At 38.2% G+C, this 27803-nt stretch overlaps 1 protein-coding gene across 3 annotated transcripts in view; it reads left to right on the top strand.

Annotated features, from left to right (window-relative positions):
- The window catches only part of LOC114649547 (retinal guanylyl cyclase 2-like), a 139930-nt gene that overhangs the window by 33441 nt on the left and 78686 nt on the right, over positions 1 to 27803 (top strand). For all 3 annotated transcript variants that reach the window (XM_051925116.1, XM_051925117.1, XM_051925118.1), the window contains exons 2-3: positions 15727 to 16627; positions 26219 to 26520. In XM_051925116.1, coding sequence (XP_051781076.1) covers positions 15796 to 16627; positions 26219 to 26520 — 1134 coding nt within the window. In that variant the 5' untranslated portion in view covers positions 15727 to 15795. The remainder of the gene's footprint in view (positions 1 to 15726; positions 16628 to 26218; positions 26521 to 27803) is intronic.

Raw genomic sequence — 27803 nt, forward strand, 5'->3', positions numbered from 1 at the left:
AAGCCTGCAAACCACCACGGTACATCTGGTAAGCACATGTGAATTGAATCAGATGGCTAGTGGAGCTTGGGATTGCGACAAAAATTACTCATCCATTCCTTTTCCTCCTGGGACTGCTTTATACCCACAAGGTCAGTCGTTGTCCTCCAGCCTCTAATCTTCAAACTAGATTATCCTCAATCACAGGCTGTAGCCCGTGCCCCAGAACGCAGTCTGCAGCAAAGGAAAGCTTATTGTCCTTTAGTGCCAACAAATGAACTCTCTGGCCTGCATGCCTAGGAGGAGGCCAAACATTACCGATAAGCACATTATTCAGCAGCGGCCTGTTACTGTACTGTGGGCTCAGTTTAGATGTTACGCCTTGGCAGTTCAGCACCAGTTCTCCGGACAGGCTTAGTGTAAGGTGGTAGGATGAGGTGGTTAGAATTAGGAGAGCATATGGCAATTCTATAACTTTTGCTGTTGCAGTGACACTGAACTACAGCAGTCTGAAGATATTTGTGTGCAGGCCTTGAGCAGGTCGGGCACCACATGCCTGGCACCTTAAATTAACAGATGACGGTAAGGGGGATGAATGTGAGCAAAGCATGGCTAGCTACATTTAATTATAGAATTAAATGACTGGCACCTTTTGTGCAATGTATCAACGGATCCATGTTTAGATAATCTCAGAATTTTGGATTTAGATTTAGATTCCATCTCCACTAGCATAAGGTAATATTTTACTATTCTGTAATATCGCAATCTTTTCTATTTACATGTATTTATTAATTCTAGGCATTCATTCAAAACCATTTTGAAATCAAAAGTATAGTCAAATAGAATAACTGGTTTTAAATTTCTACATCTGGAGCACTATCAATGGTACCTTGAATAAGTGAACAATGTTTGCTCTATCTTGCCCTGTGTGTACCTTCAGCACCTTTCCTCCACATTCACTTGTGTGTGAATGTCTCTTACCCAGCACTTCCTGTAAAGCCTGTTTCTTTCATTATTTGTAAGGCACATTTCTCGCCTCCCTTATACTTGCCATCTTTAAAGACAACTCTCTCTGCGTAGCTCCTTTACTCCTCTTTGTTCATCTCACACTCTCACTTCCTCTTTCATCACATCACCAAAGCCAAACTGGCCAATCAGATTGCTCTGAGAAACTGGACACAAATACCTTAGTGTTTTATTATACAGCAGGTAATGTATAATATATTAATATATTATAATACTAGCTGTCCCCCGTGGCTCCACCCATACAGTAGTGAAACAGGACAAACTTTAAAAATCAATAAAAAAAATTTTAAAAAAATAAAATAATTTGTATTGAGAAGAATTTATATTGATAGATTTCATATCCATGAGCCTCTTGATATGCAATATTTTTGGTTTTTCAATCAGGGGCAAGAATGTAGCTGTGATCTCTTTACCAAAAATGTAAAAAGTTGGCGAGGTACCTCTGGCCAAGCGGAAGGTAGGCATGCTTCAACGCCAAACATTGCCACTGTATCTGATCGTGTTCAGCTCTGATGGGAGAGCTTCCTCCACGTTGGGAGAAGAGCCCTACTCCTGAGGTCCAGCCTCCCCCTCCCCTCGGCCCGCAGACTGTCTCTTGGATTTGTGCGAATAAATCGGTGCCGCAACAGAACTATGATACTTAACGCAATGAGAGAAGTAGCAAAATCAACCGGAATGTTCAAATTATAGAAAAAAATCAGATCTAAATCCGTTAAGTAGTTCTCTTGTTAAAAGCGGACATACATACATACAGGCAGACAGATGTTGGATTTCTATGTATACAGTATAGAGATGTTAGCCTTCTTCAGAAATGGAAACTGAGCCATAAATACAAAAGGGTAAGTCTTGCAATATGTGAAGTTTTGAACCTCTTAAGATAAACATGAACTAACTGCATTTTTGAAGAAGGCATAAAAGCTACAATGTACGTACAGCCCACATGGTCCTAAAGGCCTAAACTTTGAGATACTGGAAGTTACAGTTGGTATGTTTGCTTGTAAACCCTGTGGCTACCAGTAAAGAAAACATTGCAAGAAACAGAACAGAGATTGACATTTACTGTATGTACTGAGCTAAGATGGAAATCTGCAGACCCCAAGTCCCTCAGTTTCTACTGTCACCCTTTGAAACACAATCCACCTGGAGTAATTCTTAGATGGCATAGCATTCTATTAAGATGTAGACATCTACAGCCAGCATAATTTTCTTCTATTTTTTTCCATTAAAGACTTTGAAGTAGCTGAGCGTTTTTGCAGTAAACATTAGACCTTACTCTGCTGTAGGTGTCCATCACTATCAGGTAAAGCTGCTTCACTACTTCTCCCAAATCCAAGATGGGTTAGAGTAACTAAAGACAAGGGATAACCTTCAGTGAGGCACATAAATTACATGGGTCTGGGTTTAATGTGGAAGTGCCAAGGGCACTGTCTGCTTCTGCCATCTAGTGGCACCAACTGTCAGTGCATCCTGACCTCCACAGCCACGGACATACAGTATGTCTCCTATTGTGGCTAAAACCGAGAATTACACTATTGGGTGGGCCAATCCTAAAAATCAGGGCTGAAGAAGCTTCAAGTATGGCAGAGTTCAAAGATATGTGACTTTTTTATTTTTCTTTCAGTTGCCTCTAAACATTACATACTGTATTTGGCAAAATGATGCAGAAATCTATTTCTGGGCATTTCAGCGTTGTTTTTTGTTTTCTCTGGGGGATTAATGGCACTATAAAAAAGAGGCAAAAAGTCTGCATGATTTTTATACTTCTCGCTCTGTCAAATGGTAAATTGTTGCATTGCAAAAGTTTTGTCAGATTTGTTAGAGTCAAGATTTATTTTCTGAATATTACAGCATGGGATCTGGGATCCACAAGAGTAAAGATCCATTTAGGGACCACGTAAGGTGTCCTGAAGACTTAGATAGATAGATAGATAGATAGATAGATAGATAGATAGATAGATAGATAGATAGATAGATAGATAGATAGATAGATAGATAGATAGATAGATAGATAGATAGATAGATAGATAGATAGATAGATAGATACTTTATTAATCCCAAGGGGAAATTCACATACTCCAGCAGCAGCATACTGATACAAAAAAACAATATTAAATTAAAGAGTAATAAAAATGTAGGTAAAAACAGACAATAACTTTGAATAATGTTTCCGTTTACCCCCCCAGGTGGAATTGAAGAGTCGTATAGTTTGGGGGAGGAACGATCTCCTCAGTCTGTCAGTGGAGCAGGACAGTGACAGCAGTCTGTTGCTGAAGCTGCTGTTCTGTCTGGAGATGACACTGTTTAGTGGATGCAGTGGATTCTCCATGATTGACAGGAGCCTGCTGAGTGCCCGTCGTTCTGCCACAGATGTCAAACTGTCCAGCTCCATGCCAACAATAGAGCCTGCCTTCCTCACCAGTTTGTCCAGGCGTAAGGCATCTTTCTTCTTAATGCTGCCTCCCCAGCACACCACTGCGTAGAAAAGGGCACTCGCCACAACCGTCTGATAGAACATCTGCAGCATCTTATTGCAGATGTTGAAGGATGCCAGTCTTCTAAGGAAGTATAGCATATAGTATATGCACTTTGTAGAACATAAAGCCAAGAAGGTCTGAATACTGAATGTGCAGGAGACTCCAAAATGGAACTGTTTAATAAACTCCATGAATTATACAGGTATAAAGCAGCTGTTTTCATTTGTAGTACGCATTGCATTTGTCATTTCAACTGATGGTGCATCACAAAATGTAACACTGCTATTATGAATTTCATGCCATATGGAATACAAAACAGACTTATTCTTTTACATTTGACATTTGGCAATTTATAACTTACAAATGTTTGTGATGTGCTATCTGTTGGAATGCATTTTAGTGCTACGTGCATTCGAAAATACATTCCAAGAGATGGTGTACTGCCAACGCTAAAGCTGAGGTCTACGTTGACCACCCTAGATGGTTAGCACAGCTAATTGAATATAATTCTAATTGAATATAATCTGATGATTATAATTTACTGTATAGTCAGATTTATAATGAATATTATGCATTTAACCTACAGTAATTACAACTAAAATAAAATATTAGAGAAGGGTTGCCTTTGTGTAAATTTAGTAAATAAAAAAATAATATGTAACAGTTGCTTCCAGATTAAAAAACACAGACACAAAGTTTTGTCTTAATAGGGATTATTGTTATTGTTAGAAATCCTTCTCCATTTTCATATTTAAGAATGTGATAAATACAATCAAGAAGCCCTTATGTTCAGGTTCCACTGCACACGTATGATGGTGCCCAGTTCTTGTCACCGTGCTACATAGAACACTGCACTAGAATGTCTTCAGAAAAGACCAAGCAAATGTGTCCTTTGCTAACAGGCATTGACGATATTTATTTAACTGCAAAGCAGCACATGCAGGCGACAACAGGGGTGGGGTGCTGACAGACCATCTGGAAGTCAATGTGGAAAGACGCCTTTTGTTGTTAATGGGCTTATTATCATCGCATTAAGCCTGAAAGTTTCTTACTGGTTAGTTGTATCGTCATGTTAGCACCCTTTTGCTTTGCGCCCCCCCCCACAACCTATCATCTGTGGGGGAGGTGCAAAAGCTTTAGATTCGTCAAAAATTTCGATCTCCAGTTCTCAAGGGATCTCAACGTTTTAGGGTCCCCTGATACTGAATACACTGATATCATGGTGATGGGTGTGTGTCTGTCCTGTGTGTGTGTCACAGGTTCTTGAGGTCAGTCTAGAGCTAAAATGGCTGGATGGAAAAATACCAAACTTGAAACTTAAGCCTGTTATGAGATGATGATGTGCTGATTAGTTTTTGAGCCAAATCATGCAGGAGAAAGACGCAGTCACAAGAAACCATCACAGGTGGTGCAATGGTAGTGCTGCTGCTTTGCAGTAAGGACATCGTGGGTTCGCTTCCTGGGTCCTCCCTGTGTGGAGAGTACTTTGATTAGTGAGTAATTCTACATAAATGTAAAGAATTATTATTAAACTGTCAAATACCATAATTCTGCAATTAATTATTGTTTAACAATTAGAATCGTTCTCATCAATTGCTATTGTAATGACCTATTTTATGATCAGAAAGATTAGCATCAGAGCGGTAAATAATTACTGAAATGTTACAGAATAGTTTGGGTAACCTGGTTTTTAGGGCGCAAAGCCTACTGACACTCACATCCGAATTTTTTGTATTTGCTTTAGCCTATGATATTACTACAGGTATAATGTATCTGACACACATCATGAAATATATTATGATGTTAAAATGTTAACTAAAAAAGACAAACCGCAGTGTAGACATTCCTTCTGTGATAAAAGAATATTGGACCTCTCAAAAGTAACAGGTGATGATTCTGACAAACTTTAACTTTTATCACGCTACACTAAGCTTTGTAGACAGTAGACAGGCAGAGCAAAATGGGTGGTTTAGCCATCAGCACTTTGAGCTGGTCCTTTGTGAAAGGTGTCATAGAAGGGCAAAAGACTCTTTATCAATCATCTTTCACAAAGTATATCATCTGAAGGTGCTTTAAACACACACATTAATACAATTGCAAAGTGTAATAAAAAAATTTTAAAAATTAGGAAGGAGCTACATCACTTTAAATGAGTAGATTGGGCTGACTGTTGATAGTCAGTGTTAATAAAAAAGTGCAGTTAACCTTATAGAATAAAACAAATGCTGCTAAAATGCCTTGGAGAGAAGGTGGATTTTCGTGTGTGATTCAAACACCACTCACTATCATTGGAAAGAACCTCGTCCTAAAAGGAGAGAAGATCCAAAAAGTAGGCGCCTCAAAGCTCAGTGAGTCCTCCCTGGACGCCTGGTTATGATGCCATCTTCACCAGGCAATGCAAGAACCACATCTGCCAACACCGAGAACAAGCCAGGCCACTGGTGGAAATGTCAATAATGACTGTAATCACCTTTTTGATGAGTAAGGTGAAAATAAAGTTGTAAATCTACTCTGGCCTTCAGATCCACATAATCTTTAGTTAATGCTACAAAATGTTTTGTGGTACACATAAAAAATGCAAAGGAAATTAAAAAAAATTCTTGATGTTAAGTAAGTGGGCAGCTTAGTGGTTAGCACTGCTACCTCACAATCTATAGTTTGTCCATTCCCACCTCTGAATTCTCCAGTTTGATTTTCTCCAGTTTGCCTTCCACATCCCAAAAGACACAAGTGTTGGGTTAATTAGTGGCTCAAAGTTGACCCTTCATGTGTGATTGCAGACGTTTGCATTAATGTTCCCATCTTTTGTCCCAAGTGCTGCAAGAAACTGACCTCATAGAGGACTAAGCAAGCAAAAAAAATGAATGGATATTTTACCATACCATACCATACCATTTTTATTTGTTAAGTGCTTAAAAACACAGCATTACAACTGACCGAAGCGCTGTTCAGTTAAAACAAGCAAGACTAAAAGCAAAATATTAAAAACAAACATTAAGAGAGAATTAAAACAGAGACACTAAAAACAGGTCAGGGGACCCAATAAAACAGAGAAATAGCAAAAAGCAAGTGGAAATAAGACAGATTAAGAATTAAAAGCCAATGTGAAGAAGTGCGTTTTTAGGTGTGATTTGAATGTGGTGACTGAAGTGGCTTGCCTAACCACTAAAGGTAAGGAGTTCCAGAGCTTGGGTGCACAGACAGAAAAAGCCCTTTCACCACGAACTTTAAAACGTGCCTTGGGAACGGTTAGGAGCAGCTGATCTGCGGATCTAAGAACACGAGGGGGATTGTGACGATGGAGCAAGACACTCAAGTAGGCAGGGGCTAGACCATTTAGTGCCTTATAGGTTAAGAGGAGTATCTTAAAATCAATTCTGAAGCTAACCGGCAGCCAGTGTAGGGTTTTTAAAATCGGTGTAATGTGTTGGCTTCTGCTGCTTCCAGTTAAAAGCCTTGCAGCCGCATTTTGAACCAATTGAGTCTAGAAAGAGTGGCTTTACTAATACCATATAGGCAGGAAGTAGAATAGTCGAGCCGGGACGTAATGAATGCATGGATTACTGATTCCAGGAGGTGGTAAGGCAGAATTGGTTTGAGTTTGGCAATTCGCCTGAGATGGAAAAAGCAGGATTTTACTGTGCTGTTGACTTGAGCATCCATTTCAGGACCATATCCATTTTGATTCCAAGATTGGAAACAGACGAAGTTACTGGAATGGGAAGAAAGTCGAGGCCAAGGGGTAGGGTCTGTTTGCGGTCAGGACTAAAAACAATTTTAGCTATGTAGAAAACTGGATAAGATCTTATGTCAAAACAGCCTTACAATGGCACCACTGCATTTGATAAACAGGAATGTCCTTTAAAAGACAAGCTGGAAGGCTTGGAACTGCAAGAAGAAAATCCTAGGAAGTGTTGAGGGGTTTCTACCTGACGACCCAGACACTCTTGATTCACTGACACAGTGTCTCACTTGTGTTTGTGAATGGATGAGTAGTAATTTTCTCAAACTAAATAAAGAGAAAACATACATTTTAGTGATTGGCAATAATGGATATAATGAGGTTATTAGAAATAAACTTGATGCATTACGATTAAAAGTCAAGACGAAGGTAAAGAATTTAGGGGTAACTATTGACTCTGACCTGAATTTTATATCACATATTAATCAGATTATTAGGACAGCATTTTTTCACTTAAGAAATATAGCAAAAGTTAGACCTCTTTTAATAGTGCATGAAGCAGATAAATTAGTTCACGCTTTTGTTTTCAGTCGGCTAGATCAGTGTTTCCCAACCTCGGTCCTGGGGGCACACTGTGGCTGCAGGTTTTTGTTCCAACTAGCTTCTGTTTTTAATTGGATTCCTGGGATAATTAAGTGATGCATTATTTTCCAAGTTCTGTGTTTTGGGAACAATATAGAAATAAGAAAACTAAGTTTAGTAAAAAATATATATATATATATATATATATATATATATATATATATATATATATATATATATATATATATAATATATATATATATATATATATTAAAATGTATCAAGCAGTTATATGGGAAATAATGAATTTTTTTCTTTTTAACAATATTTTGTTCTTGATTTTCATTCTACTTTTCTAGGTGTTGTAATTGTTTAATTAATCCATTATTTACTAAACCGTGGGTCTGTTGCTAAAGTAGTTGCAGCCTTTGCTTATTCAGTGTCGTTTGCCAGCGTGTCTGCTCGGCTCATTTTAATTGTCATGAAGGGGAAAAACTGCACAGAGAAAGGGGCAAAATATAATGAAATCAAGAAAAGAGAGTTAAGCATTTAAATCTATAGCAAAAGCAGAAATATTTCTAAATGTCTTATAAATGTAAAAATCATGCTGCTGTGCTTTTCTGAATGTCGAATAAAAGAAAAATAATACCAGCTAATTAAATGAGATCCATGTTATGTGTTGTCACTGATTAGGAATCTGGTTGGAACAAAAACCTGCAGCCACAGTGTGCCTCCCAGGACTGATTTCGGGAAACACTGATCAAGATTACTGTAACGTACTCCTCTCAGGACTACCCAAAAAAAGGCATCAATCGATTGCAACGAGTGCAGAATGCAGCTGCTGGAATCTTAACTCGGAAATGAAAATCTGAGCACATCACCCCAGTTTTTGATGTTACTACACTGGTTACCTGTGTCATTCAGAATTGACTTTAAAATACTGCTTATGGTTTATAAAGCCTTAAATAATCTCGCTCCATCTTATATTTCGGAATTTCTTACACCTTACACTCCAAATCATAACCTTAGATCTTCAAATGAGTGTCTGCTTATAATCCCATGAGCTAAACGTAAAAGAAGTGGTGAGGCGGCCTTCTGCTGTTATGCACCTAAAATCTGGAACAGCTTGCCGATAGAAATTCACCAGGCTAATATGGTGGAGAACTTTAAAACACTGCTGAAAACACATGACTTTAACATGGCTTTCTCATCGCTTCATCTTAGTTAAATCCTGATGCTCTGTATATTCAATTAATTATCATTATCATTCATAGTGGCTCCAATCCGTACTAACCCCTACTTTCTCTTCTGTTTTCTGTGGTTGCGATCTGCGCCACCACCACCTAATCAAAGCACCGTGATGTCCCTGCATTGATGGATTGAAGGCCAGAAGTCCACATGACTATCATCATCAAATTCTTCCATGAGAACCCTGAATACCATGAGGACTGATTGAGGTCATTTATGTTAGATAGAAAACACAGAGGGGGCTGGGTGGTTTGTGGCATCAGTTTTTTTTGTGTGTTTTCTGTCCTCCCTGGCCATCGGACCTTACTTTTATTCTATGTTAATTAGTGTTCCCTAATTTTAATTATTTATTTTGTCTTTTATCTCTTTCTTCATCATGTAAAGCACTTTGAGCTACGTTGTTTGTATGAAAATGTGCTATAGAAAGAAATGTTGTTGTTGTTCTAATGACTTAGTGTCCTCCTTCTCTAGGCAATGCACAGATAACATATGTGGAAAGGTTCATAATATCCTAGGCTATATCAATGAAACTTGAATTCCCCTCCTTTGATAAACGCATTATGTTTTTATATTTTGACTCTGATCTATCCAGACCTTACCCAGGTTAACTAAAGGCCCATTCAGATGGTTAAAGCAGGTAGCTCAGGACCTCAGCATTGACAGAATGTGACTGAATGTCCTCCTTCGGTTTAAAAATGGGTTTTATCCTCACTTCATAGTGCTAACCATAGTATAGGCCATGTCCTGACTCTTTAGGCTTTATTTAAGCATTGTATGGTAATTGAAATGGCAGCATCTTAGTATTCACTTATCAAATTTCTCCTAGCATTTTCTGAAACTGATTTTCCAGCATGAGGTCCCCTATCCAGGTAGAAAGGCAGGAATCAACCACATGGGGAAACATGCCTTGCATATACCATGTACACACTGACACTGCGCCATTATAAATATTACAGCCAGCTTGACAGCATCTCTATGGACTGTGCAAAAGAAACCCACCATAAACCCATTCTAACTCTATCTGTGCTTTAAAACCGAGTCAAACCCCAAGTGAATTGAAGGAAGTTAAAAAAACAGGTAAGAGATCAGTCCTTCAATGAGAAAAGTGAACAGAGAATGAGAGATCCTTCATGCCTTGCTCCTGCTCTAACTCCCCACAACATTTGCATTAGGGTGGATATGAAACTTTATTGGAAGGGTTGATAGAGAAAGAGAGAAATTTAGGACTACAACAGCTATAAGAATGTAAAAAGCAGTTAATGTGACTAATTTATATCATTGTGGGCCTCAAACCACAAAAGAGGAGAAAGCAAAAACATAGCGACTTACTGTCGGGACGTGAGGGAATTAGCATGCAGCTTACGATTATCACTTTTCACTCCTCCCTTCTGGTGCAGGCTAGCAACGTGAAACTATCCAATCACAAAGCAGACGGCTTTATTCTAAAAGAAGATTAACTGTTGACACTAAATTTCCTGTGTAATAGCGATTACCTAAGAACTCACTGTTTTCCCTCTTTGTGGAAATGCAGATTTAAGGCTCCTGCCATACTATTTAAGGCTCCTGCCATACTACATACTACACAAACTGACTTCAAATTAAAGAAGGTTTTAGAAGCAGATGACATCTGTAATACTGTAAATGAGGGTACATGTCAAGTGTCAGGAAAGTGTTTATTGCAAAGTCAGCTTTTCAACCGGCTCTAATTGCAAGCTAGATACGTTAAGTAAATGAAGTAGGTTTGAAGACGTTACATGTAATTGGAGCACAGGTAGGTTAAAAGACTTGGCCAGATTGACATAGTAAGTTCCAGGTAGGAATAAATTGTGAATTTACTCTAAAGCCTCTAAAAAGTTTATGAAAACAGAAAAAATGACAGTTTTCTACTGAGTCAAGGTAGAATAGTATATTTGTGCTTTTCTGCGCGGAACAATTTTTTATGTATCATTAAAATTTTAAAGTTCTGAATAGTTTTAATGTCTTATTATCACAATAGATAAATAGAACTTCATTTGTCCCCAGAGGGATATTTGGATTTTTGCAGAAGCTTTTTCAATAAATGAGCCGGTAATATCACTTCAACAGGGGCCCACTGAATCAACAAACTAATTAAAAGGGCAGGCTCAGTTATAGGACACACTCTGGACCCCCATTAGGTAGTAGAGAAGGAGAGAACTAAAACAAAACTGAGTGCCATTATGAACAACACTGCACATCCTCTCTCCGACACACTAACACAGAGGACATTCAGCCAATGAATCATTCACAGAAGTGTGTCAAGAAACATGAGGGGAGCTCCTTTATACCAACAGCAATATGTCTGCATAATGCGTTACTGGGACTGGGACTGGGACTGGCAAGTCAGAAGTTTTTCTTTCTTTTTAATTTTCTTACTTTTTAGTCATTCTGTTGTGCGTTCATACCATAGTGTGTTATCTATCTATCTATCTATCTATCTATCTATCTATCTATCTATCTATCTATCTATCTATCTATCTATCTATCTATCTATCTATCTATCTATCGTGCCTTAGGTATTTATCTATCTTTAGGAAAAATGACAGACGTTGAGGTACCCTTTTTTATTAATTTAAATATTTGTGTGCAGATCTAGGATTGGATGTAGAACATTAGAATATTAGAACACTCTAGACGAGAACAGGCCATTCAGCCCAACAAAGCTTGCCAGTCCTACCCACTTATTTATTCCAAAAAAACATCAAGTAGAGTTTTGAAAGTCCCCAACTTCTTACTGCTTACCCAGTGGCAGCTCGCATATAGGCACTGTGGAACTGCAGCACCCCCTATCCTATTTCCACTTGATATTATCGATAACATTTAATATAATGAGTCCTTTTTTCTTTAATTCTTTCTTTATACTTGTACAGTATATAATCCTTAAGCTTAATGTCAGTAGCCATTCCCCAGTTTATGAAAAAGATACAAAAATCTTTGTATGGAACTGTGCGCTTCACAGTTCCAGCAGCGTGGTGTTTGGCTGTGGTGCGCATGCGCACATAGGAAGCAGCACGCGAGGCTGCGAGGGAGAGAGAGCACTGTCGCTCCCGCAGTGCCGACCCTGGCGTGCTGGTGGATGGTAGTGTTTTTTTTTTACTCCGCGTGTGTTGTGCTTAAAAACCGTGTACCATATTCTTGAATGTGATAAAGTGTAGAATTAGATTATTATCCTGCTTCCAGCTATTCTATTTGATTCATTTTTTTTTCGGTTTCTGAATACATTTTCTTTTTATACATGTTTATTTCCTTTTACACAATTTTTAAACAAAGGCTAAAAATTTTCTGGGGCAGCGAACCACTAATTTTAGCTACGAGCCGCCACTGTGTTTACCACACTACTTGGTAGCTTATTCCAAGTGTCTATCGTTCTTTGTGTAAAGAAAAACTTTTTAATGTTTGTGCGAAATTTCCCCTTAACAAATTTCTTACTGCGTCTCCGTGTTCTTGATGAACTCATTTTATAATTACAGTTTCAATCCACTGTACTAATTCCCTTCATAATTTTAAGCACTTCCATTATGTCACCTCTCAATCTTCTTTTTCTTAAACTGTATAGGCTCAGCTCTTTTAATCTTTTCTCATAATTCAACCCCTGTAGCCCTGTGATCAGCCTAGTCGCTCTTCTCTGGAAGTTTTCTAGTGCTGCTATGTCCTTTTTGTAGCCTGGAGACCAAAACTGCACACAGTACTCCAGATGAGGCCTCACCAGTGTGTTATAAAGGTTGAGCAGAACCTCCTTGGACTTGTACTCCACACACTGTGCCATTTAACTTAACATTCTGTTCGCCTTCTTAATGGCTTCTGAACACCGTTGGGAAGTCGATAGCTTAGAGTCCACTATGACTCCTAAATCCTTCTCATAAGGTATCTCAACAGTATTTGTTATCAAGTTCATATCGATAAATGCCAAAATGCATGTGGAAATGAGTCCACCAGTGTTTAATACACAAACATGGATATTTGATTGTATCACACAAACGGGGCCTGCTTTCTTCCACTCTTGGAAGCTGACAGACCACTTGCTATTTTTCATTTGACTGTCACATCACAAATCTTGTGATCTTGTTTCAAGGAAACTAAACAAAATCTACTGTCCCAGCAATTTTGTGTGTTTTAATTTATTTGCTGGGAGAGTAGAATTAGTTTTGTTTTTAGAGTCATGTGTTCAACTTGTTTGAATTTTTGTTTGTCACTGCTGACTGTCCAGTTTCTCTGTCACAGTTTGCATGTTTGAACACTAGCTGTCTGGTACTTTTAAACACTCCCTTTTTGTGTTTTTCTCTTGTTTGTTGTGTAGATGGGTATTTGTTCATTCAGGGCATCACTCATTCTAAGACACGCAGTCTCAGGTTTGAAGAGAAACCCAAGCAGACTCCTCGTGCTATGCTGTTTCAGTTACCTGGTCTTTCTTGCTGCTACTTTGCATTGCAGTGCCTTCAGAAAGTATTCAGACTTTTCGCCTTTTTCACATTTTGTTATGTTCCATACTTTTGCTAAAATCACTTAAATTCATTTTCCCACATTAAGCAACACTCAATAGACCAGAATGACAAAGTGAAATCAAGAGTTTAGAAAATTCTACAAACAGTACTTAATTGAAGCCCCTTAAGTAGTGATTCCAGCCTGGAGTCTTCTTGGGTCTGACACAATAAGCTTCACACACATGAATTTGGAGATTTTCTAACATTCTTCTCTGCAGATCCTCTCAAGCTCTGTCAGGTTAATAAGAGATGGTTGGTGGACGGATATTTCTGAGGTCTCTTTTGAGCCGTTCATTCAGATTCAAGTATGGGCTCCCTGGGCTATTTAAGAACATTCCCATAGTTGCCCTTAAGCCTTGCTCCTGTGTTGTTTTTGCTTTGTGCTCAGGGTAATTGTCCTGTTGGAAGACCAATCTAGACGAGAACAGGCCATTCATCCCAACAAAGCTCATCAGTCCTATCCACACAATTCTTCTAACAAAACTTCAAGTCGAGTTTTAAAAGTCTCCAAAATCCTACTCTCTGCCGTACTACTTGGTCACTAATTCCAAGTGTCTATCGTTCTTTGTGTAAAGAATAACTTCCTAATGTTTGTGTGAAATTTACCCTTAACAAGTTTCCAACTGTGTCCCCGTGTTCTTGATGAACTGTTTTTAAAATAACAGTCTCGATCCACTGTACTAATTCCCTTCATAATTTTAAACACTTCAGACATGTCACCTCTTAATCTTCTTTTGCTTAAACTGTAAAGGCTCAGTTCTTTTAATCTTTCTTTATAATTCATCCCCTGTAGCCCTGGAATCAGCCTAGTCGCTCTTCTCTGGACCTTTTCTAGTGCTGTTATGTCCTTTTTGTAGTCTGGAGACCAAAACTGCACACAGTACTCCAGATGAGGCCTCACCAGTGCATTATAAAGGTTGAGCAGAACCTCCTTGGACTTGTACTCCACACATCAGGGCGCTATATAACTTAACATTCTGTTAGCCTTCTTAATGGCTTCTGAACACCGTCGGGAAGTTGATAGCCTAGAGTCCATTACAACTCCAAAATCCTTCTCATAAGGTGTACTCTCGATATTCAGACCTCCCATTGTGTATTCAGTCCAATCTGAGATCCAGAGTGCCCTAGAGTAGGTTTTCATTAATGATACTTCTGTACTTTGCAGTGTTCAACTTTCCCTCAACCCTGTCTAGTCTCCCAGTATATGTTGCTGAAAAAAAAAACAACAGAATGATGCTACCACCACCATTTTTTATCATTGGGATTGTATTGCGCAGGTGATGAGCAGTGCCTGGTTTTCTCCAGACATGACACTTAGAATTGGGGCCAGACAGTTCAATTTTGGTTTCAATAGACTATGGTGTCTTGTTTCTCAAAGTCTGAGAGTCCTTTAGTTGCCTTTTTGGAAACTTCAAATGGGCTTTCATGTGTCATCTGGCCACTCGGCCACTCTGTCATAAAGCTCCGATCAGTGGAATGTTGCAGTGGTGGCTGTCCTTCTGAAAGGCCATCAGGTTCTTTGTCAATCTCTGACCAAGGCCCTTCTCCCCTGATTGCTCAGTTTGGTCGGGCAGCCAGCTCTATAAAGAGGTGTGGCTCTTCCAAACTTATTCTATTTAAGAATTATGGAGGCCATTGTGCTCTTGGGAACATTCAATTTTTTTTTTGCCTTCCCCAGATCTGTGCCTTGACTCAATTCTGTTTCTAAGCCCTGTAGGCAATTCCTTCAGTCTCATGGCTTGGTTTTTGCTGTGATACACATTGTCAACTATGGGACCTTCTAGAGACAGGTGTGTGCCATTGCTAATCATGTGCAATCAACTGAATTGATCACAAGTGGCAACATCTCAGTGAGATCAAAAGAATGGGATGAGCCTGATTTCAGGTGCCATAGCAAAGGTTCTGAATACTTGTGTCAATGGGCTCTTTCAGTTTTTTATTTTAAGTAAATCTGCAAAAAAATAGAAAATCCTATTTTAGCCTTGTCACTCTGGGGTACGTAAATTACTTTAGCAAAAGGCTGCAACATATCAACATTTGAAAAAATGTGAAGAGATCTGAATACTTTCTGAAGGCACTAAAAATCCTCCACATGGAATAAGATTAAAATGTACAGTAATAGAGAACGATACGAATTTAAGAAGAAATCAGGTAACATTTTCAATTGCTTGTTCAAGTAAGTAATGGAAAGGCGTTACAAATCTTTCTTTTTTTCTTTTTGTGTTCTGTTCTGCAGGTCTCACCCAAGGTGAAATCACCATGTTCAGTGAAACTGTTGGTTCCTGGTTCGCCTCTGTAAAGAAACATGCAGGATAGGCATTTTGTAACAAACCGACTACCTGGAAGTTGTACCTTACCATTTCCTGGTTCTTGGATGCTCTTCCTCAGTGTGTCTCACATAAGGACCATGTCCCTAACTCCAGAGTACTTTTGGAATTTTTTATTAACAATATCCAACCATCCAAGGTGGACACAGAAGTGGAACTGGACAGGGCATTGCAATGTATTTTTCTGCTGGTTCTTTCTAATCTTGACAACAATGCCAATTTTTGTAGGGGGTGCCACATTCAAAGTGGGAGTAGTTGGGCCCTGGAATTGTGACCCGTTATTTTATAATGCCCAACCTGAACTAGCTGCAAGACTAGCAGTAAGCCGAATCAATAAAGACCCATACTTGAATCAAGGATATTGGTATGACTATATTGTGCTAAGCGAGGATTGCCAGACATCCCGGGCATTATCGACATTTGTTAATCTCGAGAGCTATGCTACTGGGTTCGTGGGACCAATGAACCCAGGATATTGCACTGCAGCAGGTCTCATGGGAAAAAACTGGAACAAGCCAGTGGTCTCTTGGGCCTGTATCAATATGGACCTAGAAGAAGGGGGCTATCCAACTTTCCTACGACCCCTTCCTCTTGCCTCCAAGGTTCTCTTTTCTGTTCTCAAGTACTTCCGATGGGCACATGCAGCTATAGTAACATCTGACCAGGACGTGTGGATGGAGACGGGCCATGAGCTTGCCAGCTCCTTACGGAGACTTGGACTACCAGTCAGCGTCGTGGTCACCATGGAGACTGACCAGCGAGGTGCTGAGGATGCATTAAAACGCATTAAAAGGGCACACAAAGTAAGAGGTAGGGAAAATATATATGATATATATAAAGAAGAGCATGTCATTAGCTAAACTCCAGTTGTTTAGTATTTGTAAGATAGAAAATGAAGTGTGGTATATTTATGAAAGTAGTAAATATTAGTTTACCAGAATGAAAAATAGCACAGAGTTTACACATTAAAAACAGCTCTCAATTTAGTCTGACTTTACCTGTTACAGTCTCATTCTATGCTTCAGACTCATTTCAGGTATTAAGCACTCATGTTGTTTCTAGAAGATTCTTCCACTTTTTCATGCAACATTTGTGTAGATCTAGGCTTTTGATTAATATACTTTATTTTATAACAACTTAAGTGCATTTTATATAAAGATGAACAAGTAACGGTTATGCTAACAGATCACATTACTGGTGGTGGCGTGAAACTGTGGTATTGTGATTCCTTGACCTTAGGCTTTTAGGTGTGCTTGGTGCCGTCTTGTCACGTATCTTTGTTTCTTGTCTTTTTTGTTCCTGAGTTTTTGTTATTTTGTTTGAATCTTGGCCATCAATAATGCCATTACCACACACCACACGTGTGCCTTAGTATGCCTCAGATGTTCTTGCCACACATGGACATGATGCATACATACGCACCCATGTGATGTCACAGGTACCATTCTGCAAGCAATGTGCAATGAGTGATGCTTGCTTGATTTGGTATGGAAAGTCCAAAGTAAAGGAAAAGAAAGACTGTTATGGTGGGAGAAAAGAACATTTTTTATTTAAAGGCAAAAATTCTAAAATTAAGAAAGTTTTGGGGGAAATGACTTCTGTTTTGTGGTACAACCTTTTTATATCTTTTGTTTCGCTAGGTTAGGGACTGGATTCAGGGCCTGAAACATATAACATCAAATGAGAAGATTTTATAGACTTGGGGAGATTTCAGCTTAAGTTTTAAAATTTTAATAATAACATTGTCATCACATGTCTTCAGTTTACTGTTATTATCTTATATTTTATGGATTTCATTATATTTTAATGTTACTTTATCTAGTTTCATGGGCTCAGGCATTTTGTGCTGTTTTAATTTGGGTGTGGCCGTGTTATTTATGGTTGCCATCCCAGCTGCCACTATTGCTTGAGCCTTAAACTATTTAAGATGGTGGTGCGTGTCCCTCAGTATCCTAGATTTGGGGAAATTATTTTTAAAAAAAGTTTCTTTTCTGGTTCGGAGTTCTGCATTAAGACTTTTTAACTTCAAAGAGAGGCAAAAATCAGGCAAGAAGTCAAAACCAGGCTAGACACGAAAATCAATTAGCAAAGACAGGGGTTTTTTTTGTATTTAAAGGATTTCCGCAGATTGGATAATGACCTTTAATCTCGTCGTTCTGATGAACTCAAGGTCACGACCCCAGAGACCATGCCCTGGAAATGTAGGATGCGACCCTAACAATGGTTCCGCTAAATGGAGTTTAATACGGAAAAAAAAATAGAACCCTCAAATTCAGCCCTGATCATGGCATTAGAGGGTAGATTTTTGCTGTTGTGATAATGACTTTTGGCCCCTCTTTCTGACAATACCCGCTGAAAAGAAATTGTTTATTAATACTTTTATTGATTCATACATGTATTATTGAATCTGCATAATTCACTTCCGGGTTTTCAAGAGCTAACCTATCTAGCAATACAGTACTCCAGTCTGTGCTGGTTGAATCTGATTTGGAGCTCTAGGAGGGTAGAACTGGTTTGGCACCCATCTCTGTACATAACACAGAATTTACAGACCGTGCAACATTTGGTGTTAATAGCACATGCCCCTTAACATTCAAAAACAGCACCAAAAATGGATCGGCCATCTCAGAATGTAATTACCCTTCCTAAGTTCTAGGTGTAGAAATGCCCTGCGCCACCCTGGGCAGCTGCCAATGTTGTTCACACCTAAATCCAATACTAACTCCAATAACACAAACAATACAAAAATGACAATTTCATTTTATTGAAATGGCACAAGTGCAAAAATTGCACATACAAATATTCAGTAACAGCAAAAATTTCAGGGCATAAATAGTCTTCATAAACAAATGGGTAAACTAAGAAATTAAAATTCAGAGCATATTTAAAAAAAATATAAGTAAATGTTTTATTTGGAACTTAAAGCATTTAAGACTCTTTGTTTATTTTGTTGCTCTTTTTATTAGTGTAATTTATTGTAAATTGGAGCTTTTCTCGTTTAGTATATTTCCATATCTGATATAGCTATCCACTGCAATACACAATTGTGAGGTATTTTGAGTTTAACTCACAGAGCAACTCTCTCTTGTCCATGAGGAGTATCTCATAATTTCTGAAGCTCTTCTCATTTTTAGCTACTGGGAGGTACTGTATATGTAGTGCATTGCATCTCTGAAACCCCGATTGCCAGGTTGCCTGAGATGGGTCCACCCACAGTCCTCGGTGACTCCACAATTCAGTATCTTCGCTGGACAGCCAATTGAATTGCACATTTTTGTTTTTTAGTTTACTTGACTTGAGTTAGATAACCCTTCCCCAACCCTAATGTTAACCATTGTGTAACCAGGTGTTATCACTGACGTATAATATGAAGTGACAACCTCGTCCTGGAGTAGAGCGCTGGAGGTCCACAGCTAAAGTCTGTTGGGTTGCCCTTAATCATAAAAATCACCTCAATATTGCTGCACCCTCAATTTAGCAATTCATTAAGAATTTCAGTACTATTATACAGTAGGTCCCATAAGTAATCTGACTCCGAAGTCTTTAAAGAAATTTGTTTAGACAGAAAAAAACCAAGAAACTTCTAAACACTTAAAAAAAGTAATTTGGATTGTTCCTGTCTTGTGATGCATATATGGTTCATTACAATTTGGAGTAGGTATAATTTTATCTCAAAGATTCACTGCCACTGGGAAATTAAATTCTTGTGAGTATTTCTAAAGGAAACTGACAGAACAAAACTATGATGTAGGACACTGAGAACATTTAACAATGAAGTTACTTGTTGTGAATGAGTGAAATTGCATAGTCCCAAAAATGCATGAGGTGCCAACCAGGCACCACTGTTTAATATCTTTTTCCTAATCTAAAAAGGTTGCAATTAAATAAACTTATACACGGTATTCTAGAACACAAGGTATTCTTTTGGATCATCTAACTAAGATTTCCATCCTGCTGCTAGTCTGGGTGTAAGATAGATGCCACCTTCCAGGGAAGGGCTCTTTTTATATGTTTCCAATGATGAAGGGTGGGCGTTGAGGAAAGGGATGCCTGTTCTGTGATGCAAAGGGAAGAGAAAAGACAGTTAGTGACAGCGCCCCCTCTCACCCTGGAGTGGTACTGCAAACCTGATCAGAGCCAGCAAGGTGATACTCAGACGCTCATGGATGACATAGTCTTAGAAGTATGGAGTCACTGGTTAGAGGGGTCAGAATAACTATATTTAATCTTCACATATAGTAAACCTTAAATTTAAATACAGTAAAATGATCAAATGACACACAGCCAAAATAAGGTATATTTTTCACTTGATTTAGTTTTGTAATTTCATTTAAACTTGGTGATAAAAAAAATAAGGTAGATACTTATTTTTTTCAATTAGAGAGTATGTTTGATCTAATAAAGCATTCTGAATTTTAAAAATAAGCAGTAGTGAAATAACCCAGACCAGTTGCTAATAAAGATCTGTCACTTAAAGCAATGGAATCCTGAAAGCTTGTTTTTTGTTCCTCTTATTGAACTTCTAAAAGTCCTGTTCTGGGTTCATGATATATTATTGCTGGGTCACTTGAAAACAAAATCTTGAAATCTTGAAAACAAAAAAACTGTTTTAAGGTATTGTATTTTTGGTGGCCTACACTTCATGATGATGCAAAAATAATATTAACACATGTGCAACATGTAACTCTGTGATGAACTGTTAACCTGCTCATTGATAATTCCTATACATTCTTGGTATCTTCCTACCAGAAAGTGGAAGTGTTTTGCATGTTAGTTTGAAATTCAAGTAAAACTTCCACGGTACAGGTGACTGCACAGCAATGACAACAAATACTAGTACTACTACTACTTATTCTTATAAATGAAATGTTTAAATAGCAGTCCAAACGGGTCTTCTACAATTTTTACTGGCCCTAATTAATCATAAATGTATAGTACTGTTTTTCGTGAAACTGGTGAGTTCCAAAGCACAGGTCCCAAAACACTTTCCAGTGTTGCCTAATAGAGGGGGAAAAATAAAATCAAAAACCATGACTAGAAACCAAAAAGGTCCTTGCAAAATCTTAATAAAATAAAAGGTTTATTTTCCCAAAGGCTCTGCAATACATGAAGCTCCACAGTGAACAAAGTCCCAAAACAGGCAGTGGTCAAAACAGAGCAGGGGTTCAAAATATCAGTAAACAGAATTCAAAGAGTGCAACGTCAAAATACTAGAAAAAGAAGAAGCAAAAACACCCGACTCCCTAGCTACATTCGAAATGAATCACCAGGAACTATGGGAGGCCCTAACTTAAATAGGGTGGAGGTCCATTCCTGGCAGTGATTGACAGGTGGTCCCACCTCCTGGGTACCCACCCATAACACACAAGGGACACAACCAAGGCCACATTCATTTAAAAACAAACACAAAGAAAAATGTACATAATAAACAGAAGAAACATAAATACAAATAAATTTAGTGAAATTAGACATTATGAACAAAAAGCATATCTTCTGGCTGAACCATAACAGTGTTAATTTCATAATGGACCTATTACCCTGTTAAGATTTTATTACTATTTTAGCAGTAGTAGTCTCTGTAAGGCAAACTAGTTTATTCCATTGGTATAAATCTCATCTGCTCAAGATAAAATATTGGTTATCTAAAATATTTCTTGCAGAAATTTTCCATTGGTTTGCTTTCCCTATACCCAAAGTTACTGATTAGAGACTCTAATCATATTTCCCATTTTTTTCTGCTTGAAACGGCAATTTTGTATTGATGATAAAATATGGTTGTCCTGAGAAATGAAAAAACAAATGGCAAAATACAACGAATAGTCAAAAGCACTAGCAAGGTTGTACCAATGAGAAAATTTAGAAAAAGAAAAATGACAGCCAGGAATCTAAGTCAAAAACATGATTTCCAGAGCTGAAAATTTGAAGATTTAAAGAAAAATAAATCAAGCACAAAATTTGTTTGGAAAACTTTGAGGTTGACATTCCTGTGCCTCCATCTTATACAGGAGTGACACAATAATCAGACACATCATATGACTTAACGTGTTGTGACCAGCAATTGCTCCTAAATAAAAGAGAGTGTCCGTGAAAGTTGATGAAAATAGCATTTTGAAGATGGTGGGCAAACATTAATAACATTGCAGAAAACTGAAAATAGTGCAATAATTTGAACAAAATGTTGTGAATAACAATTGAGCATCCCATCTAAGGCATAGGGTTTAAACACGCCTGTCAAGTTTATAAGTGCCAGTGAAAATCCAAAAGAAGGCAAGGAGCATGAACAGCAGGAAACCCAAGATCTGTCTTCTTGGCCAAAATCACACCAATGAACTGAAATATTTTGAATTTTGTGTGGATGACGAATGTTTGGAAGGTGTCAGGAATGAGCATACTATATTTTAACTGAGAAACAACTGGTAATACCAGTTTAAGTATTAGAGATACAAACGTTTTCAGAACCGTGTAAGGTTCTATGAAACGTGGCTCTGGTTTAGGAGACTGAACTTTCAAACAGATGTCTCAGGTTGCAAGTCATGCTTTACTTAACACCTTAAGATCATTTGCAAGTCTACAGCATGCTTGCAGTCTGTTAAATGAATGGCAGAGGTCACCTCCATCAACAGGTTATCCCAAAACAGTTATCACATATTCTGTAAAAGTTTCTGAATAATTTGTCAGACATAGTACAGACAAAGCAGGTGTCAAATGAAAATAGTTTGGATTTAACTTAGTCGTGACATTCAAAGGGGCACATACCCCTTTAAGTTAATTTTAATTTATTCTTTGAAAGTTTAGCAAAGGGTTAAAGGTCAGACTAATAGTTCTCAAGATCCTGATTTATATGTTGTGTTTGCCCTTTGATTTCTGAGTGATATCCTGAGGTTAAATAAATTAACAATTAGATCAATCTGTTTGCCTAAATCAATGTAAGGTATAAATTAATCAAAGGCCATGATAGCTTCTGGCTCAATATTCTGAATTTCCCATTTGAATTGCCTGAATTATGTGTCTGCTTTTTGATTTTTATGTCCTGCTAAATACAAAATAATAAAATTGAAGAGCTAAAGAACAATGTAACTTAATGGTAATTTATTTGTTGTTTATTAAATGTATTTTACGGTTTATGAAAATGTATAAAAGGATATTCTGCAACTTCCGGTCCAGTGCCTCCTTTCCTCTAAGGCTAATTTTGTGGCTAAAAATTTTCTGTTACCCATCTTGTTCTGTGGAAATGCTAGACTGAAGTTTGCAGGAATGAGCAAATCAATAGGGGAGAATAGTGCCAACTCCAGTGTTGTTATAACTTTAATAGAAATAGCAGAAATATTTTAAAATAGGGACCGAGACATGAAACGAACTCTAAACTGAGTAAAAGTTTGTAACAAAAAAATCTGCCCCGTCTTTTGTCAAGGTCTAAAAAAAAGGCAGAAAATGTTGTTGAGAAAGCTAAAGCAGAAGATTAAAACAGGCACAAAGCAAAGCATACCCCACACATAAAGAATATTTATTCTCAGATTACCTTTTATATCGTCACACAATAGACAACACTCACTGCATACTCCCAGTTAGCAACCATAGCAATGGAGGTCTCAAGTTCCAAAAAAAATGCTTAGCAAAGAATAAAGAAAAATAATTAAGCATTTTAAAATATATTTCATTTACACAAAGTATTTTCAAAAAGCAGAATTAGTTTCAGCACAGGTCAAAACCCTTAACGCAAAGAAGAAATTCTATACAAAAAGCCAAAGATAATTTCAAAGTAAAATTATAACAAATACTTGATGCATCTGTTATGATCCACAGGGTTCCATGAAACTCCAGATGAAGCTTTGGGTCTAAACCAGGTCTTCAAGCTTCAAGGTGTGCCTTACCCCAATACTGAGACGCAGGCTTGTGGCCTGCACAGGCCCAAAAGAGAGGGAATCAAAATTTTAAACAACTCGGAAAGGGACTGGTAACTGTAAAACTCTTAGGGCCTACAATAACAAAAACTTACTTCCTTTAAATCTGAAGATGTATTATCAAAATGGTGTTCCTAAAAGGCAAACCTTAGGTAAATTAGACCAGCCTGTAACCCCGAAATCTTAACCTTAACAAAGACTAAAGATTGAAAAGAAAGATAAAGCTCTTACAAAGCATACATTTCAAAATTCAGGAAAGAGATGAACAAAAGAGGCAACTTGAACTCAATATACAAAAGAAGATCAATGATGTAATGACATAAAACAATAATGCAAAATAACAAATAAGGCAATACTCAGTAAGGAGTAATAATATTCAAATAGAAAGAAAACAAAATATATATTCAACAACATATATTACAGCAGCATACATCCATAGTTCAGCAATTAATTAATGGACAGATGATGCTGGTTTCCATTTATGTTAAACCTGTGGAAACTTTTTTGGGGATTTGTTTTCAAATTTGGAAAAACTTTAAGAAGCATGTGTGGACAAGTGAAGAATTGAAAGTCCCAGACATGGAAATGTTGGTGCACCAATCTGGTCATTCTCATTTACTTCAAAGTGGTTTAATAAAATATGCAAACGTAACATATCAAATTAAATAAAATAGCCCCAGTCGGGCTCATTCTAACGTCAGGTTATCCCACAGGAGCTCTGACTGTATCGTGCTCTGCTCGCAGAATGATACCTCTTTCCTTTGACCCTGTGATATAAAGCCAGGGGTTGGAGGGGGCGGAGTCATGTGCCCTCAGGGGTCGTCTTCTTGGTGTAATGGGAGGAATCAGAGAGGACATGATTAGCAAAAGCGCCCCCTCTCTCAATCTGGGGTGGTACCACTTACCTTAGAGGAGCCCTGAGCGTGTTCCACAGATGCACATGCGTGAAACATGGAAGCTCTGTGAAAAGATTTGGCAGTTGCTGGGGAAAAGAATCACCCAGGTATGGCAGAAACTGTGGATCACTATGTGAAGCATCTGATAGTGGATTCCATCCTGAAAAACAATTCTTAAATGCATTGATCATTTAAAGATTTCAAATAGAAACTGTCACATATAATAATTAAGCTTTACCTGTTTATAATGGGCAATGTAATCTTGATCTGTAGCATGCTACGATTATGGGAGAGGATTGCCACATGCTTTGCTTATGTTTGTAAGACTACCTGGTAGACACACAGCTCTGTTCCATCCATCCGAGTTCACAACACTTAAAAAGCAAACTCTAGTCTGGGAAAAAATCAAAAAATATATGGTGCAATGATATAAAAATATACACTAAACAAGTACAACGATTATATAAAGGACATGTTCAACATCAAAAGATAGCACTAGTCATTCATACAGACATGAACAACCAAATGTCCAAACTTCATAAAGATAAAAGAAGAACTTGACAGACAGAAGAGCAAGCCAATAAACAGTGAACCTGAAAAGAAATAAGACAGGGCATACTCAGGGTGGCCCATCTACAAAGGCAAACTAGATAGCACTTGACATCATTATGTGGCCTATTAGAAACTTAATAGCATAAGTTGACAATAGTGGTCTGGTGTGCACAGTTCTGAAAAGTAAGCATATTTACCGTAATAATATCCATTTATGTAATGATGTTTTTTAGTTGTTTAAGTGTGCTGCTAGTTTAATTTGTGCAGAAAGGACTTCCTGAAGATTTCCAGTTTGAGTCTGTTGGCACTCACGAAAGAGAAATGCTGCATTACCGATAGATTTGCATTGTGTGTATCAAACCATCCTCAAATCCTTAAAAATCTTGCAGGGCTCAAGTTGCTCTCTATATGTGTCCTGTTGCCCATTTCTAGTGCTACAATATTCTGTGCGTGTGTGTGGACAGACACTGTATTGCATTAATGTCATGTTACAAAGGTCAACAGAATTGTGTCTTGCCTAGAGCAGCAGAATGGCATGTGCGGCCTTGGTACTGCCAGTTTTATTCTTTGGATACTGAAGCAAGAATCCTCTGAGTAAACTTTGAAAGGCCATTACTCTTACAAGAACTGACATCCGTTTTGCGATAGTCATTTGTGGTTAAATCTGTATTTGTAAACTGCTGATATTTAGCCACCAATGGGAGAGATGATCCATAAAGGTCAGGCCTTAGATGTCAGAGTAAAAATTATAAAGACACAGAGCACCTTTATGGTAAGAAGAATCAAGATGGTGCTTCTGCCTGCTCATTTTAAAGTTGGTCCCACTTTCATGTTTCACATCTCACACCCGTTTTTCTGATGCTGTGTACTGATTTGCACTGGTCATTCTGTACTGAATTCCCTAGACAGTGTATGGTGAGACCGGTTAAATACTCTGACTCAAGGTTATGGCTTCCACATGCCTCATAAGAGATACAAAATAACTATATAATAAAGAGATCCAATGTACTGTGACATAACTTAACACCAAAGGAGTGTCTCTCTGTCTGCAGTGATCATCATGTGCATGCATTCCGTCCTGTTGGGTGGTCAGGAACAGAAGATCTTGTTGGAGAAAGCAGAGGAACTACGTATGGCAGATGGCACATATGTTTTTATCCCTTTTGATACCATGTACTACAGTCTGCCCTACAAGAAAACACCCTTCCCTATGCTGGCCAACAGCACAAAGCTTCAACAGGCCTATGATGCTGTGCTGACTATCTCCATTGAATCCAAGAGCCAGAGTTTTTATGAGGCCTTCCAAGAAGCCAAAGACTCCTATGAGATTCGCACAGCCCTACAACCTTCACAGGTGAGGTATTGGAAAGAGAGTTTGGAGTGAGGATAAATCCACACTTTACTTTTGACTGCAATGGTCGATCAGTTAGCCTACCCCTTTTTAACCTGTAAAGAAAAAACATATTGAGAAGCTGGTGAGGCCAGTTAGGTATAATTAGGGGGTAATAATCCTGCAATGCATGGCTGGTTCCTTGAAAAATAATTCGGTAGGAGCACCAGAGCAAAGAAAGTGCCATAGGGGGCTTGCAATACAAAAGCCCATTTACCTGCAATCACCAAGTAGTCTGGGTAGGGAGACACTGGGGCTTTGTTTTTAATGGTGAAGTGCAAGTGGTGTCCACTGGCAGGTGGTAATGTAGTCTGAGATATACGAGAAAGTAAGCTAGAATAAGATCTGATTTTGATGGTACTGTGGTGCAATAGTTAGCACTACTGCCAAAGGATTCAGCATCCTGGACTGAATCATACACATAGTTGGTGTCTGTGTAGAATTGGCATGTTTTCTCCATGTATGAATGGGGTCTCTCTGGGGTACTTTGGTTTCCTCCTATATCCCCACAGACATCCATGTAGGCTAAATGAGAATTCCATACTAACTCAGTGTGAATGTGAGCTTGATGAGGCTGAGTGTGTGAGAAGGCCCTGCAAAGAACTGGCCCCCTATCTAGGGCTGTTTCCTGCATTTCAGTCGAGATAGGCGTCAACCTCGTGAGACCTTGAATTGAATTAAGTGGGATTCAATATGTTTTAAAATGTTTGACAGTGTGCACAATCTATCTATCTATCTATCTATCTATCTATCTATCTATCTATCTATCTATCTATCTATCTATCTATCTATCTATCTATCTATCTATCTATCTATCTATCTATCTATCTATCTATCTAATAGTCAGCAGCCATACCACCTGCACTTCCAAAGTAATCCATTAGAAGTATCTTTGGGCCCAGCCAGTACTTGGATGGAATACCACCTAGGAAAAGATTGGGTTGCTGCTTGAAGAGAAGTTGGTAAGGCCAGCAGGAGACTTACCCTGTGGTCTGTGCAGTGCTGTAAAAATTGGTGTTATCCTTCAGATAAGATGTAAAACTGAGGTCCTGACTCTTTGTGGGCACCCTTCGTAAAGAGTAGGATGTATCCTGATGTCCTAGCTAAATTTTCCACCTTGGCCTTGTCATTCTGGAACCCAAATCATTCCTTTTCTCTTATTGACTATCTCTCTCTCTCTCACCACTTCAAAACATAATGGCTAATGTGTATTGGGCATACTGGTACAAAAAATGGCTGCCATCACA

This window comes from Erpetoichthys calabaricus, chromosome 3, assembly GCF_900747795.2.
Source record: "Erpetoichthys calabaricus chromosome 3, fErpCal1.3, whole genome shotgun sequence".
Classification (NCBI taxonomy): domain Eukaryota; kingdom Metazoa; phylum Chordata; class Cladistia; order Polypteriformes; family Polypteridae; genus Erpetoichthys; species Erpetoichthys calabaricus.